The following is a 17774-nucleotide window of genomic DNA, read 5'->3' on the forward strand; positions in this document are numbered from 1 at the left end:
AATCTTGAATGTTCCCACTCACCCTGGCACAAACTGGGGATATTTGTTACATGATAACTTGAAGTGATCTCCCGTAATTAGCCAACTTTCAGGAATCCCAAATGGGAGAGAAGGTCCATCATGCAGGCATTGATGGCAAATGCGCTGCCATGGGTAATTTTTTTCCTGAGGTGCATTCCACCATGGACGTATTTAGTACTTTGAGGGACAATATATGCAACAATAGCAGATCTGCGGTGTGGCAACGATGCAATCTCCACCACAATGGTGATACTTCGGCTGTGCTGCTTTTAAATAAGGCATAAAATAAATACCACAATCAATTACCAGAGATTTAGCCCCACTTACAAAGAATTAATATGAGAAAATCCGCATTTAGCTGGCAAGATGTCACCCTAACAAATTATTGCTTCTTAACAGCTTCATTTCTCTCTCTAAATTATCGCCCGATAACCCCCTCAAAGTTTTTTAAGAAATAAAAGTGCTGAAAATAGTTTCTTACCTATGATGCTTGATGGACTGGCTTCCTCTGTCAGGTAAGTGGGATTCTGGAAAAGGCTGAGAGCCAGAAAAACTTGACTCCATAATTTTCTCCATCACAGGTCCAGGTTGCCTTAATGACTTTGAATACTGTGCAAAAAAGTATGTGAATAATCAGTATTCAAAGGAAACTGAATCCTATTTAAATCACATTTGATGAATTTAGTTTATGTTTGGAGAAACGCAACAATGCTAAACTATTGAAAATTATTATATAAACATACCTGCGAGTAGGCTAAACTATTGTAAATTATTATATAAACATTGTCTCCTTAAAATAATGCATTTTACAAAAACATGCTAACCAGAGATTACCCTGCTATAATGCCATGTGCATTTTTTAATTTGTTATTTTTATTTTTCACATAAAATTCCTGAAAACGTCAAGTTTCTAAGTGCCCATGAATAAAATAACATAAACAAACGCATAAAGAAATAATAGTAAACTGCATAACAGCAATCAAAATTCTAGCAGCATCGCAATTTACAATTTCAATTTTGTGGTCACAACCCTCAGCATATCTTTGCTCTGAATGGAAAAATATCACCACATTAATTCGTTTATTTTTGCTGCTAAAATGATTCATGGCAATCGGTGAGTGAAAATGTAGATTGTTCACCTGTGTCAAATGTATTGTGGCCCAAAGACTTATCAAATGTCTACCTCGTTCAAAAATCAGAAGTTTACAGTGTTTTCACAAATGTGTTGTGGGTTACTGAAGTTTACATAACACACATTATCTTAAGTGTATCAAAGCATGATGCTAAACCTGCACAATGCCAGTGTCTGGCACATACTTGTGGCATTGGAGAAGACAGACTAGAATCAATCCTCTATCACATCTGAGCTTCAGTCTAGAAAACACAAGCCATTCTGGTTTCAAGAAACAGAGAAACATATTTGGGTATTTTGCCTCGAAGTTAACCACACCCACGATTCTTAATACAAGGCTATTTCGGCTCTCTTCAGTTGTTCCAAAAGATACTGGACATCCTAAGGTCATAATCTGTTTCAGGAAACCATCAAAGCGAAAGGATCCCAACTCATCGGCAGGAAACGGTCGGTCACCCCACTGTCTCAAAAGGCCCACGTAAAGGGTCTGTTGAACACTCTAGAATACTGTACTATAATAGATGAAATTAACTTGTGTAACATTGGTTCCAAACCTACCCATAGCTAGAGCCCACTTGGGATAATGCAATAAGCATGCACAGCATGAGCAACGATTCCAGCTAAAAAGAAGTGCTGTACTTTATGACTAGAAACCATGGGTCAGATTTTTAACTAGACCAATCTGAGCACTGGAAACTAACCAGCGCGCAAAACGCCAACAATAATTCTATCTTTAAAATCAAAAGATGTAATTAGGGCAGTTGCTTTCGGAATTATCATTTCATTTCATTTATTATAAAAAAAATCTAAAAAAGTGGTCATTATTTTCCATGTTAATACAATTTTATTAGAGCTTCTTCTGAGCCACTGTTAATTTATTTACACATTTTAGAACTAAAGTCTTAAATATCCTTCTACATCAGAAGACTCATAATGTGAACTTTTCTTTCAAAACATTAAATTAAAGCAACTAGATTCGAAACATAAAAAATTAAATCTTCAATATCAAAAGTTTAAATCACTCAGATTTTGCATCCACGCATAGTTCATTTCCTACTTAGCTCAGGGTTTGTTCAGAATGTAAGGACTTAATGGGATAAAAGAGATTAAAAGAATATTTGAAATTGACCCCCTCCAACCTTATTGCAAATGTGCAAATTTCCTTACAGACCTTATGTATGTGTCTTACTGATCATGTTAGAATGGTGCCCTCCATTACCTATTTCTGTATTAGTTACGTTTACACCTTTGTGTTCCAATGTATTTAAATCATTACGAAAACAACTGTAGTCTTCACATTCAAAATGATCTCCATCAGTATTCGCTATAAAGAAGTTTTTGTGTTATATTTTCTATTTTGATAGTTTGGATACAACTTTATGAATCTGGAATTTTTGTTGAAAATGTAATGATATCTTTCAATTACGTTTTGCCACATTTGAGCGTAAAAACTTAGTGTAACTTAATAATTTGAGCTCAGCAAGTTGTGATTTGATTTTTATGGTCTTTGACCTATATGATTTTCTAAAGGGTAAATCTCCTTTAACAACATGATTGCAACGTTAATATTTTAAACAAGGATCATTTCAAACACTGAAATGGTGATGAGGTCTCACTAACATTTTTAAGTTGTCGCATTAAATAATATAGTTCCAAGGTTCCGCATGTCAATTTTAATCTTGTCTTATATTGAGTATATAGCATTATGAATTTAATTTGATTATGTGTATCTTTAAAAGCACCCTTTTCAATAGATAATTTCTTTAACTATCATTGAATTTACAGCTCCATTCATATTGTCTTTCACATATCCTTTATGTGAAGACTACTTTTTGAATGCTGAGCACGTTCTAAAGAAACACATTCTTCGAAGACAATGTGTCAGGTGCACAAAGCATTATTTGCTTTTTCAAATGTGCAAAATTTGTGATTTGGTATTTGGAAGGGGGGTGTTTAGGGCGTCCCTTCCAAATACCGAATAGGTACAGTATGTAATAGTGTTTTGTGACTGAATTCTGGTCGCAAATGTAGTAGCATCAATGGGCTGGGCCTCATAAATAATTTCATTTTCGTTAACTTAGTGTCTTTTCCCCTGTTAACCTCAACTATCATATCAAATCAAACTCCTAGGTCCTCCGATGGATCTTATTCAGGGCTGAAAGGTGTTGAAATAATAATAAGATGAGCAATTATCATATGAGGACCTGGAATGGATAGTGGCTAACATTCAAAAACAGAAGCTATTTACTGGTAAACCAACTCTAAATCCCCGAACTATTAAATCACTATTGTTTAGCCACAACCAAATAAATTAAACAGAATCAGCAGAGAAATCTTATCATATTATATTTTAGTTTAAGGATCGAAGGATTAGCATACAGTCTTAATTTCAAATTAGATCAGATTTAGTAAGCATTTGCATATTCTGTGACATTCAATAGTAAGAGATCCGTATTCCTCAGCTGAGGGAGATTACATCTTAAGGAAGCCAATTAGAGGGGAAATCAGTAGAATCTCATACCAACCCAGTAGGAAAATTCAGCAATTACCAAATGACCAGTTCATAGTCAGAATTGTATGCCTCGGTCTGCAATGCAGCGTTAATGCCACAGCCACTCCAATATAAACCCTTTCAGCCTAAAAGGTGCACTGCAATAGAATTCCAGCCAGCAGCAAATGCAGTTTTTTGTCACAGTTCACTTTGTTTTGGAAATTCTAAATTGTCAGTCTCTGTACCACAAGATGAGTAAAGGGGGGATGCCCCTTAGTTCAAAATGTAGGCAATTATACTCCATCAATTCCTGGTTTCCACCACTTGACATTACCAAATTTGTCAGACCACTCTATCCCATTGGTCACTTAAAATAGGATGAGATGATGGAATAAGTTAAAAGTATACAAATCCGGAAGAATTAAGTAATCCATTGCTCGCAATTTCCTTAGTACCTCTGGAATTTTGTTCTACGATCGCTTGTTGCTTTTAGGGGGTAGGCGAGTAAACCATTTTTTGTGCAAAATTGTCAGAAATAGGTGAATGATAACATCTCTGCTCTATCACAAAACAGTAATACTTTACCACCACTTTAAAAATGGTGGTAACCCATTTGCAAAGGGAAAGGGTGAGCCTTTACCCTATGAGAATATAAACAATAATATTTTTAACAGCAGGCAGTGGTCCCATAGACCACTGCCTGCCTTTAAAAATGAAACTTCAAGGTTTCAATTTTCTATTTTTAAACACATCCTCTTTTCCTTCATAGAAAACAGACTGCATTAAAAATAAATAAGATTGCTCTATTAAAAAGCAATCACAGACATGGTGGTCTGCTGACCTCAGCAGGCCACCGTCCCTCTGATGGCTGTGATTTCTAATGGGTTGCAAACAGCAACTTAACTCATTAATATTCATGAATTAGGTTGAATGGCAACAGTTAGAAATTGGGTTTCTGGTTGGCAGAGATTTGCACTCTGTCCAAGCAGAAACCACAATCCTAGTCAGGGTAAGTCACAACATACATTTGTTTGTGTGCACCCACTGATAGCTTTGCACAGAGCAGTAAGGCTTAAATTAATAGGCAATGTGTAAAGAATTTGTGCAACACATCAAACAGTAACAATGTGAAAACACCACAAAAGACTTCACATAATTTTAGAAAAATGGAGAATAATTTTATAAATAAAACAATACGAAAATGAAAAATATCCTATCAGTAGAAGTCGAGATAAGAATTTTTAAAGATGAAATGCCAAAATAGCTGGACCTGGACAAAATCAAAAGTTCAGGCAGACTGCAATGGAGTGCAGGCCAGATACAGGACTCACACAGGGCCTGCTGAGTGAAAGTACCTTGTTTCTGGTCGCAAACAATGAGATGCGGGGTGCAGTCGAGCGATGCGACCGTGATCCCCACTCAGTTGGGGTGATGCAATATATTTCTCCACACAACGGCTGTGATGCGTAGCTTCCATGATTGATACCCTGGTTCCGAGGTGCAGTGATTCCAATTGTGATGCGCTGGGTTTCTCCACGCTGGAGAGGCTGAGACTTCAGAACATGAGGCAAGCCAACAAACCCTTGATGATACTTAGGTTCAGGGATGTAGAAATGCAGGACCATTCCTTCTCACTCCCAGGCAAGAGTGCAGCAGGCCAGCTCAACAAAAAGTAGTCCAACAGAGTGGAAGTCCGTCCATCAGCACAGCAGTCCTTCTTTCTGGACTTTACTCAATTCCAAAAGTGTTATGATTTGGTAGATAATACAATTTTCCAGCCACCATCTGAGCTGGACTCCACCTCCAACCCAGCCAAGCTCACTCTCTGAGCTACACACATATCTTTTTGCTTTGTTGAGACACTCAGTGCCTCAAGCCTCATGAACTCATCATCGAGCTCTCTCATTCTAAGCTCATATGCCAAGATCAATATCTTTTCTTCCAAGGCATTATCTCTCCTGCTCTCCTCTGCCTTAGCCTGCATTCCCATTTCCATCTGCTTTGTTTTGATCCTCAGGACTTCTAGCTCCTGCACCCTGACCCTTTGGTTCTCCTCCAGTTCCTCTGGGGAAAAACTGCCAAATCCTGTGATCTGAAGCCATCCCCTTGTGCATCCTCATCCACCTCTGCCTCCTCTGCCTCTCCAGCCTCTCTGGCCTCCCACCAGGCCCTTAAGGCCCTCTGTAGCTCCTCCTTTAGCTCCTCCTTTCTGGAGCTGCTCTTTATGGGACGTCCAAAGTTCCTGCAGAACTGCTTGAGTTGATCTACTTTGTAATTACTTAGCATTTCAATATCAAACTCCAGTTCTGCAACATCACTTGCTGGTTTACCCTTTTGAGACATGATGCATGGATACTTCAAGGGTCAGACCAAAATTAGAACCAAATACAAAACGCAGTATGTGGTTGCGTAGTGGGCTACACTAAACAAGTGATGTACACCAATCACTGTGGGTCAAATACAAATACAGGATCAAATCCTCACGGCCGAACACCAATGAACACCTGTAATTTTGTTACACCACTACCCAGCCTGGTAAGTGCTATAGCAGCGATACCTAAGCTACCTTCCCTCCGGGTTCTGCAATTGAATGTGAGATCCCTTGCAAAACACCATGCAGAAGTCAACACTCTCATTATGGAAGAAAATCCAGACATTCTATTCATATGTGAAACCTGGCTCCATAACGACCAAACCAGCATTTTAAATCTCACGCTGCCCAACGGCTTCTCTATGAAACTGGTCAATAGAGACTCTAGAGGCGGCGGAACAGCCGCTGTATACCGAACCGACTACAATTGCTCCTTCACCAAGGAGGAAATCTGGGGCTGCGAATGCGCACGCTTCAAGATTGCCACTTGCCCGCAATTCACTCTCTCTGGCCTCTACATCTACCGGCCTCCTGGTCCCTCCGCCAGATTTATTGAGGAACTCTTGGAACTCGCGCACACATTGGCAGTCTCCTCCCCCAACTTCACCATCTTGGGTGATCTCAATCTCCACTTCGACTCCACCTCTGACCCCACAATCAAAAACCTGCTAGCCGACATCACGGCCCTGCAGCTAACCCCTTTGGTTCACTCCCCCACTCACACTGCGGGGCACATATTGGATCCCGTGTTCTCTAATCTATCGGACATCACGGTTGACCCCCCTAAACCCATGGGCTGGACTGATCACTTTCTCGTTAAAATAAGTGTTCTGACAAAAAAACTGCCCCCAAAAGCTAAGACCAATTCTAGTCACAAACGACCGTGGCACAAACTCATCTCCAGTGACCTCACCAACCACCTAGGAGAATTCCACCTCCCCGATGAGAATAGGGACATTAATACAGTCTATGCCGCCTTCCACGAATGGATTGTCACAGGGCTTGATGCCTTAATTCCACATAAATGGACAATAACCCGCAGTTCCCCCTCTAACCCATGGTACAATGACTCACTTAAAATGTTACGGAAAGAGTGCAAAAAAGCTGAACGCGTGTGGAGGAGAGAATACTTAGACGTTAACAAAACCCTCTACCTATCTAAACTCCGCACCTACCACAAGGCGATTCGCACTACCCGAGCCTCCTTCTACGCTAAGGAAATCGAACGCAGCTCCAACCCCACCAAAACAAACTTCAGCTTAGTCCAAAATCTCCAAAAAACTCCCAATCCAGGCACCTGCATCACCTCCCTGAAACAATGCGAGGACCTTGCCACCTTTTTTACTGAAAAGGTCAGGAAGATCTACGCGTCCTTTCCACAGGACGATGCTACGCCCATTTACACCCCCCAATCGATGGCGGAGACTTCTAAACTGCTAAGAATACCCGACGTATCCATCGACGACCTCTCTAAATTATGCAGACAGGTCAAGTCTGGCTCCCCTGCAGACCCCATGCGTCCGTCCAAATTCTTGGAATCTCTTGACTTCTTTCTCCCCTCGCTTGCCAAACTACTCAATCTCTCTTTTTCCTCGGCGGTGGTCCCCACCTGCTGGAAATCTGCGTGGGTCTCGCCCATCATCAAAAAACCCACACTGGACCCCACTAAACCAGAAAACTTCCGGCCCATTTCCCTGCTCCCCTGGACGTCAAAACTGGCTGAAGCTCATGTCAACAAAATACTCTCCCACCACATGCAGCAAAACCATGTCCTGGACCCTTCCCAAAACGGCTTCAGGCCAGGTCACAGCACTGAGTCGGCTCTGCTGACCACTACGGAGCACCTTCGAGGCATCCTAGACGCCGGTCAAAGCGCCGCGCTGATCCTGCTGGATCTCAGCACGGCCTTTGACACGGTCTCACACAACATCCTTCTGAAACGACTCGAAGCCGTTGGGATTGGCGAATCAGCCCTTGAATGGTTCCAGTCCTTCTTAGAAGACAGGTCCTTTCAAGTTTCAGCCCCCCCCTACATCTCTCAACCCCAACCCATCCGGCAAGGGGTCCCCCAAGGATCGGCGCTCAGCCCATCCCTTTTCAACTTATACGTTCAGCCTCTCGCAGTGGTAGCAAAAGAGTGGGATCTCACGCTGGTATCCTACGCTGATGACACACAGCTGGTCATCACACTCTCAGAAGGTCCCTCACCCTCAGCAACCAAATTCAGAGATGGCCTCGCGGCAGTCGCACAATGGATGACACTCAACTGCCTTCAGCTTAACGCCGGAAAAACGGAGGTCCTCCTCCTGGGAAAAAACCCCTCCCTCTGGAACCATCACTGGTGGCCCTCTGTGCTTGGCCCCACCCCCGTGCCAAAAGAAGTCGTCAAAAACCTTGGTGTTTGGCTCGACCCCTCACTTAGCTTTCAGTCCCACACCAAGAAAGTGGCATCCACGTGTGTGGGTCTCATGAGGAGCCTTTACCCCATACTCGGTTTTTTTGACGCAAAGACCCGCCAACTCATTATGCAAGCCATGATCCTTGCCCGGCTGGACTACGCTAATGTCCTGCTCTTGGGGGCAAACAAAGCTGAACTAGCAAGACTGCAGCGAATCCAGAACTCGGCCGCCAGAGCAGTGGTAGGGCTCCCACGCAGATGCTCTGCCAGGCTCACCATTCGAAATTTGCACTGGCTGCCAATCGAATCACGGATCCAATTCAAAACACTGACTATGGCATTTAAAATCCTCAAGTCGGACTGCCCTGAACTCCTGCGCCCACTCCTGGTACCATACACGCCCCAGCGCAACCTGCGCTCTCTGGGACAACACCTCGTGATGGTCCCCCGAACTAAGCTCTGCAGACAGGGCGGACGCGCCTTTAAGGTCCTAGGTGCTAAGCTTTGGAACTCCCTACCTCCGCACATCCGCGCCCTTTCCAATCTGATTGCTTTCCGAAAAGCACTCAAAACCCATCTTTTCAATGTCATCTAATCCCTCTGCTGATTCCCCCCCCCCCCTCAGGTACTGGTTAGGATCAGCGCCGGGACGCTCCGTTGCTGGGGCAGCTGTTTGCGCTTAACAAATAAATAACATAACATAACATAACATAGAAATGGTGGTCTCTAGTTGGCAGAGGTAGGTACCTTTGATCAAATAGGGACGCTTGCTTCTAGTCGGGTTAAGGGGGATACACACTACAGATAACACCTGCTCACCCCCCTTGGTAGCTTGGCACAAGCATACAGCCTTATCCCAAAGGCAATGTGCAAAGTATTTGTACCGACACCCACAGTAACACAGTGAAAACACCACAAATAGACACCACACCAGTTTAGAAAAATAAAATATCTTTATCTAAACTAAATAAGACCAAAACAACAAAAATCCAACATACACAGTTAAAAATATGACTTTCAAAAGGTTTCAAGAACTTGTACCATAGAAAACTATTGATGCATGACTTTTCACAAAAGTACCTGTAGATGTGTCAAAGTTCCAATAGCCAAACAGCAGTAGAGTTCGAAAACAAAGATATGCAACACTCTTGAAACCTTGGGGAGGCAATGCAACAGTTCTGCGACACGCAGAGGACGAGCTGCGTCGAATACGGTCTGTATGGGGAGTGATGCATCGATTCTTTGTGACGGTTCCAGTTCGCAGGTGATGCGTCAGGAAAGCATGCCGGACAGGTACGATGCTCGGAAATCCCGGGATGCAGCAGCAATCGATGCAGCGGCGTCGAGCGTTTCTGCGTGAGTCCTCTTCAGCCGAAACACTTGATGCATCAATTCTTCCAGCGGTGACAGACACTGCAACGGTTTTCACTGCTGCACGGCGATGCATGGAAATTCTTCTTGTGCCATGGAGATGCACCAAGAAAACAACCGCAAGAAGAGCAATACGTCGATTTTAGCAGTTCTTCACATTTTTTCCTTCTTCCAGTTCCCAAACAGCAGCAACAAATTCCAGAGGCCAAAAACTAGGACAGGCACCTCTTGGCAGGCTAGAACTCACAGCAGCAGAGGTAAGGCGAAGTCTTTGTGTCCCTGAGACTTCAGAACAGGAGGCCATCACACTTCAGGCCCTTGGAGATCTCCTTCAAGCAGGCAGAAACAGCAACTGCACGCCAACCCCAGACACACAGCAAGGGCAGTACTTCTCCTCAATCTCTAAAGTGCTTCTCCTTGGCAAAGGTTCCTCCTGAATTCCAGGAATGATCTAAAGTCTGGGGTTTTGGGTCTGATACTTATACCCCAAAATGTCTTTGTTCTCTTTGTGCATGGGGCTCTGAGCCCAGTTCAAACCAGGTCTGGGGGGCACTATGCAAGTGCACAATAACATCCATTGTCAGTGTGAGCCTTGGCTCTAGACACACCACAGGGGGGCGGTGCGAGCAGTGTGGAAGGCAGGCACAGCCCTATTCAGGTACAGGTGCTACTTATAACACCACTACAAACGCAGATCAGGCCTATTAAGCCTTGTGCTGACTCATCCAAACTCCTGGAGCCACTGCACCTCCCCAGCCACTGTCACTCCAAAGTCAGACAGTCAATCCACGAACAGGCTGAGGCACACAGGATGGTTAAACATGAAAATATAATTTTCTAAAAGTGGTATTTTCAAACAATTTTCAACATTTTCAAACAAACAATTTAAAATTTCAAAACCATCTTTACTAAAAGATGTGTTATCAAATTCTGAGTTCAGGGATACCGATACCGAACTCCATTTTTTATCTTATCCCTATGGGAAGATATGCTTGTAAAATGTTATAAAGCATTCCCTATTCTGTCCTGTACAAGACGCTAGGTTAAAAAAATGGAGACAAACATACTTGTCAACAAGGCAAAAGGATTTGAGTCTGACTGTTGCGCTGGCTGATAAACAAACCACACGTGAGAACAGCGCAGAGCTGACAAATGTAATGCGCACATAGTGTGAAGGCATGTGCCACACACCACGCAGAATAAAGCCTATGCAGCAGTGTAGTAAAACGCCCTCCCCTAAAAAGGCAACGTGGGGTACACTTCTCGGTCAGAATAGAACTCAGTAACTAAAAAGCAGTTTGTCAGTGAAATACACCCAACAGAGAAAATGCAAACAATACATATAGCCAGCTGAAAAAACACAGTCAGCAGCAATGTGAAGTGAACCCTGAAACAGTAGACATACTCCCTCACTCAGGAGCGTAGGGCTATAGGCAGATGAAAGTCACAAATTGGCAGCACTTGAACAGAAGCGTTCAGCGGTGCACACTTACTGTAAGGTTGCTACTTCCTTCATCAGCGTTAGGCTCCGTGCGGATGAACATGCCAACTTAATGAAAACCGCACTTGAATGCTCAACTTCCTTTGCATTCTGTCAGCCCTGGAAGTGTCCGTCGTGTAAGATGGAGTAGCCGGAACACATGGCTACTCTGGGTTCCAACGCCACATAGAGATGAGAAAGCAGATGACTGCAGATGCCAGACGTGCTTCATCACACCGTCACAGTCGTAGTTGAAACGCACAGCCCTCCTTGAATTCAACCTCCGTCATAGTCAAAAACAGGAAAAAAACGCTCTGCCCTCCATGCATATCAAAGGCACAATAATGGGCAAAAGACACTAGCACCACACCAAGGAACTGGAAACATGAATTTTCAAGGCGGAATGTCGATAATAGATTTGGTGGTGAATCAGGAATTGGCGCTGGCAGCAGAGTGACCCTAACATCAAGGAGTCGGGCCTGTGTAGGTGGTTCTACTCATCACCATGAAAAATATAGTGAAGAGACGAAGCAGAGACAAGGTAAGTTTCATCAATTAATTTAATTCCGGTAAATCTGAACCACCTCATGGCAGAGATCAGGTAGCGTTTGACTCCAACTGTCAGAACAAGGAACGCTCAGCATGGCACCCTCACACAGTGAGATTCCAAACTGAGCTGAACAAACAGTAATAAGCACTACACAGAAGTGTTCTGAGTTGGTGGTGTCGGAGGTCCAGTACTTATACTCAGTTGGGCCTTTACAGTGATAGAGACGTCAAAGAGATACTTGCGAAGTGCACACTGCACAAGTCCCTGCCTTTCCTGCCCTGACTTCAGACTCACTGCAGGGGATACATAGCCCTTTGTACGGGGACCGGGCACAGCCCTTTCAAGTATATGTATCAGTTCCTTCCTCCCATCCTGCCTGGGATGGCCCATCAGGATGTGGATGGCCCATCAGTCACAACTAGGCTCCCTTTGTGTGCGGCTGTCTAGAGGACATGCACAAAGCCAGCTGTCACCCACCCAACACGTATTCAGAGATGAGAAGAACACACCAAATGGTTACAGTAAGAAAATGCCAGCTTTATAGACAGTGGAATGTATGTAATTACAATTTAAAAATCCAACTGCACTATAAATTGTGTTTTCAAAATGTGATTCCAGAGACACCAAATCTTGGGGTCCCATCTCTTACCAATTGTAAATTAGACATATAAAATGTAATACAGCAATCCCAATGTTATCATACGGGAGAGATAGGCCTTGTAGGAGTGAAAACGAATTTAAGAGAATTTCACTACCAGGACATGAAAAACTTAAAAGTACATGTCCTACATTTTAACTACACTCCACACTGCCCATGGCTTACCTTAGGGGTGACCTATATGTAATTAGGAGGAAGGGTTTTGCCTGGCAAATGGGTAAACTTGCCAGATTGACATGGCAGTTTAAAACTTCGCACACAGGCTCTGTGATGGCAGGCCTGATACATGTGTAAAGGATTATGTATGTGTGTGCCACTATCAGTGCTGCAGGTCCACTAGTTGGAATTAATGTATGGTCATGGGCACATGAAGTGCACTTTACTAGGGACTAAGTTAAATATATGCTGATTGTGGATAAGCCAATGTTACCATGTTTTCAGCAAAGAGCATAAGAATGTTAGCACTGGTTAGCAGTGGTGAAGTGCCCCGAGACCAACAAAAACAAATTCAGCAAAAATGGGAGGAGGAAGGCAAAACGTTTTTGGGGGGACCATGCAGAAAGGGCCTTTTCCAACAGTGACCCACAAGGAATCCCTAAATAAAATTCAGTGAATTTCATACAATAGGAAAACCGATATCCTACGTGCAATTCTAAAAAAATCGCAATTCCGAAATCAGTATTCCAAATGTTTGTACATCTGGCCCCCTATGTTTCAATTGTAGTAATTGACTGTGCGGAGATGACAAGTGGGTTTGTGAAACGAGCTGTTTCTGTAAGAGGATTGTTTCACAAACAGATTAGTTATTAACATAGCTTCTCTCATTTTAATATTATCATCCAAAAAGTTTATTGCCAAATGCAATGCAGTGCGCGCAACTAAATTCATTTTATTTATTTTTATGTTTACTTACCTGTATTTGTCCGTATTCCCTGGTTTACTACCCCCCACACCCTCCCCACATCACCGCCCGTCAGCACTCCCACTATCGACCGCTACTGACCTGTTATAAAGATATCATCTATGTGTCAGTTCCAGGTGACTATTTTGACTTTTCAACCTTAATTTTTAAACATATTCTTTTGTTAAAACCCATGTATATTAATGTACGCTGGTGCCCCGTTACTTTTCTTGACTCCAACAAGAGTTTATAAATAATATTTATGAATAAATCTGAACTAATTGTGATCTGATGAAAGTGGAATAATTTTTACCAGGAGCATCTTTTTTGGTCCATCGAAAATTGTTGTGTTGACATTGGTATGGCCTCCACCACACACGTAATGCTCCACTATACCTTCTGAACATCATAAGAAAATATAGTCTGTTATGAGTTCAGAGATATTAATTAAATCTTTAAATTAAATTGTACCGTGTCCTTTGATAATCTTTGTCCTAGAGAGTGACATGCAGAGCAAACACACTACAGATTTCTTATGGTCAAACTAAGTAACTTAAAATGATCTATGAAAATGTATTTTTCAACCCCGATATAGCCTCCCATGCAATTCTCTGTGCACTGCTATTGTGCATTTATGTTCTTCATTCACACGTTCTAGCAGTGGATGGCTGAATTCCCAATGGAGTATATATACTTTTAGGCTTAAAAGTTGGCATGTGGAATACGTCTAAAAGAGGTAGCAGCTCCAAGAAAGATGTGTGAGACCAATAGAATTTGTGAGTCACAGAGGAAATACGAGTGTAACATAAATATTTCAAAACGACACAGAGAAAAACACACAAAAAGAATAATTTTTGCCAACACAACATGCTGAGTTCCTAAATCATAGTAGGATTTAAGGATTGATTCACTTATAGGTGGATGGTCAATATTTCGTAATGTCTTTTTAATGCAGAAGACTTTCGCTTGATTGAAAGATGAAGACAATAATTGTTTTATTTAAATAATTTCTGCATATCTGACAATGTCATGTTTAATGTATTCTCACAGCCAGCCAACGAAGGTGATGGAGGCCTGCCACTCTGTGACAGAAACCTTATGATGTGTAGGTTTTGGAAATGCATGATCCCACTAGGTTTCCATAAAGCTCAAGGGTAATACCTGTCACCAAAATACTGGTGCCCCAAAATAGGCATTTTGCTTTCAATTACTTTGGAAATGTCCAGCATTGAGTGTACTGCTTGTTGGTATCTAAAAACAAATCAACACCCACACATATTGCATACCCTCACACCAAGAAGATGCAAGGGAACAAAGATGTGAGTAAAGTCTTGGCAGTAATATCTTTCTGGCTGAAGAAGGCTGGAGGGATAAAAAAACATTTAGGGCAGAGCTTACTGAAAATGTTCCAAGCATCATGTTGAACACATTTGCCCCCTGAGCCCACCAGGGCGTGCGAGGACTGCCTTGTTCCAGTAGGTTATACTGAAATAGAAGGTGCACAGATTGTATGCTTTACATATAGTCCTGAGTTTGATATCTGTAATCAAATGAATAGTGCACCATTAACAGTGTTTCAGCCACACTTCAGTGATGAGCACTTAATAGTGCAAATTTAAGTGTGCATATCTCATTTTCTATGAAAACTCACATAATCGCAATGTCTAAACAGTGAACATTAATGGCGACATTGACTTCATAAGCATCGTAGGATTTATGACTGTCCATTTGGGAAATGCAGCAAACTATTAAGCAACTTTGTTAAACAATTTGAAAAATATCCACTTTTTCCATAACATTGGCATAGTACAAAGCCCTTGATATGCTAATAAAATAGAGTTTCAATAATACACAAAAAACCCAATATCTACATACTGTTCGAGAAACCTAACATTCATATTTGAAAACATCACTCTGGCACATGGGTGTGCAAACACCTTCACAGTGGATGGGTGAAATTACTGATTGCAAGTACCACAGCATGGGTACATCTGACCTTAGTTGGGCTTGTGAGAACTTGTGGCAGAGTAATGACTCCAAGAATTCCCCGTTCAAATGACGCTAATGGTGCATTTTGGTGAAGTGTCTGGGCTTTAGAGACAGCTGAGAAACCCAATGTTATTAAGGTGTATTTCAATAGTTTGTTGATGCATGCCAGATAAGTATATTTATTTTATTTTCTAGGCGTCAACTGTAATGTTCTCCCTTTTCCCCACAGGATACACAGAGACTGGTGATGTAAGCACTCTCTTTTATTTCCTTGTGCAACAAGTAAATTGGAACTAAGGGCGCCGAGCGTCTACATGCCTAGCGCTCCGGTCGCCAACTGCCGTTTCTCCTCTTCGCGCCTTCCGCTTTTACCCTTAGTGCGCATGCGCGCCTTGCCGCTCTAGTCTACGGCGTAACGCGTCATCGCGTATACGCCCGTAGACTAGAGCGCATACCACATATCTCCCCCCTTTAACGAACACAAAGTTATAACATTTCTCCCCTCAGGTGAGTGTCCTCCAGCCGTGAACATTGTCTATGTGGGGCACCGGGGAGACGGCACCAAGCTAGTGTCCATCCATCACAAAGTCATTATAGCGAGAGGGCGCTACCACTGCCCTTCCGCTGCGGGTGTGTCTTACCGGCATGTTCTCTCTCGCCTCTGTCTCTTCTTGGGACACCCCAACATCTCTCACTTCTGTTCTCGGCTCTGCATTCGCTTGCCCTCCTTCTCCGTCGGTCGGCCTGGCTCCTAGTACACTCGTTTCATTGTCTTCGCCTGCGCCTTCTCCTTGGTTGTCTATGCCGTGATCTGAATGGGGTGTGACCTCCGGGAGATCCATGTCTCTTCCGACTCCTTCGGCTTTGGGCCAGACTAGTATTTTATTTACCCTGGCCATGCGCTCTTGTGACCAGACCTTACCATCACTGAGGAGGGCCGCTCTGCCCCGCACTTCCCTAACTTGTAGCGGCTGGCTGAATTTGCTTTCGCCCTTCTTTTGTAGAGTGGGGAGTTTGATCCTAACCCACTCCCCTTCTTCCAGCGCTGTTTCTTTCGTGCTGCGTCGCTTGTCATAGTGCGCGGCATAGATCTTCTGGGCCTTCTCTAGATTGTGCTGCACCACCGCTGGGGACCACTTGCTGGTGATGGTCTTCTCCCTCCATGCTACGTTGTCCCTGGTGAAGGGATGCCGTCCTCTCAGCACTTGGAACGGACTATACCCCACCACCGAGGGTGTTATCCGATAGGCCCATAGCATGTTCATTACTTCCACCTCCCAGTCCTTTCCTTGCGATATGGCTGCCTGGATGGAGCCCATGAGCACCCGGTTAAACCTTTCGACCTGGCCGTTGCAAGATGGGTGATACACGGCAGTGTGTTTCCCTACGATGCCGTTCCTCTTCATGTATCTCCCCCACTTGTCCGATACAAACTGCGGTCCATTATCGCTGAGTATGGTTTTGGGTATTCCCTCTCTGAGGAACACTGAGGTTAGGAACTTCAAAATCGTATCCGTGTCCATTGACTCTTGTATGTCCACTTCTGGCCACTTGGAATACTTGTCTATGAGTACGCAGATGTACTTATTCACCCCTCGACTGTCCAGAACGGGCCCCAGAATGTCAATGGCCACATCCTCCCATGGGCCCTGCGGGGTGTCGAACTTCCCCAGTGCTGGTCGGAGTGGGCGGAGCACCTTGTCCGCTCCTTGGCATTGTCCGCACTCCCGTACTTGTCTCTCGATGTGGGCATCCATACCTGGCCACCAATACGTCTGTTTGACCAACGCCTTGGTTTTCACTATATCCAGATGCCCTTCATGAAGCAACTTCAGCAGTCTGGGTATCATTGACACTGGTGGAACCACTTTCTCTCCTCTGTACAAGAATATCCCCGAGTCACTCAGGGACAGTTCTTCTCTTATCTCATAGAAACGTCGGACACCCTCCGTTAGCTTCTTCTTGTCCGGCCACCCCAACGTGAGATGTTTCCTTACTTCCTTCTTCTCTTCATCGAGCTCGTAAGCCGCCTGCCATTCCTGCGCACTGATCGATGTTTCGTGATCCTCCATACTGGCAACCATCTCTTCTGTGTCCGGGGTCTCTCCAGGCGCCTCTTCCATGGCTGATGCCCGGCTGAGGTAGTCAGCTACTTTGTTCTGCGTGCCCGGTAGATATTCTACATCATACGTATAATCGAGCAGCTTCAGAGTCATTTTCGCTATTCTCGGGGTGGCCGTGTCATGGCCCGATGACGTCAACACTTTGATGAGTGGCTTGTGGTCCGTCTGGAGTCTGAATCTCGTGCCCCATACGAACTGACGGAATTTGTTCAACGCCCACGTGACTGCCAGCATCTCCTTTTCTATTACGCTGTACCTTTGTTCCGTCGGGGATAGCGCCCGGGATGCG

At 43.7% G+C, this 17774-nt stretch overlaps 1 protein-coding gene across 1 annotated transcript in view; it reads right to left on the reverse strand.

Annotated features, from left to right (window-relative positions):
* Positions 1–17774, reverse strand: part of NRG3 (neuregulin 3) — a 1735002-nt gene that overhangs the window by 119517 nt on the left and 1597711 nt on the right. Inside the window, exon 7 of the mRNA XM_086922079.1 lies at positions 503–630. Coding sequence (XP_086778205.1) covers positions 503–630 — 128 coding nt within the window. The remainder of the gene's footprint in view (positions 1–502; positions 631–17774) is intronic.

The sequence above is a fragment of the Lissotriton vulgaris genome, chromosome 5 (assembly GCF_964263255.1).
Source record: "Lissotriton vulgaris chromosome 5, aLisVul1.2, whole genome shotgun sequence".
Taxonomy (NCBI): domain Eukaryota; kingdom Metazoa; phylum Chordata; class Amphibia; order Caudata; family Salamandridae; genus Lissotriton; species Lissotriton vulgaris.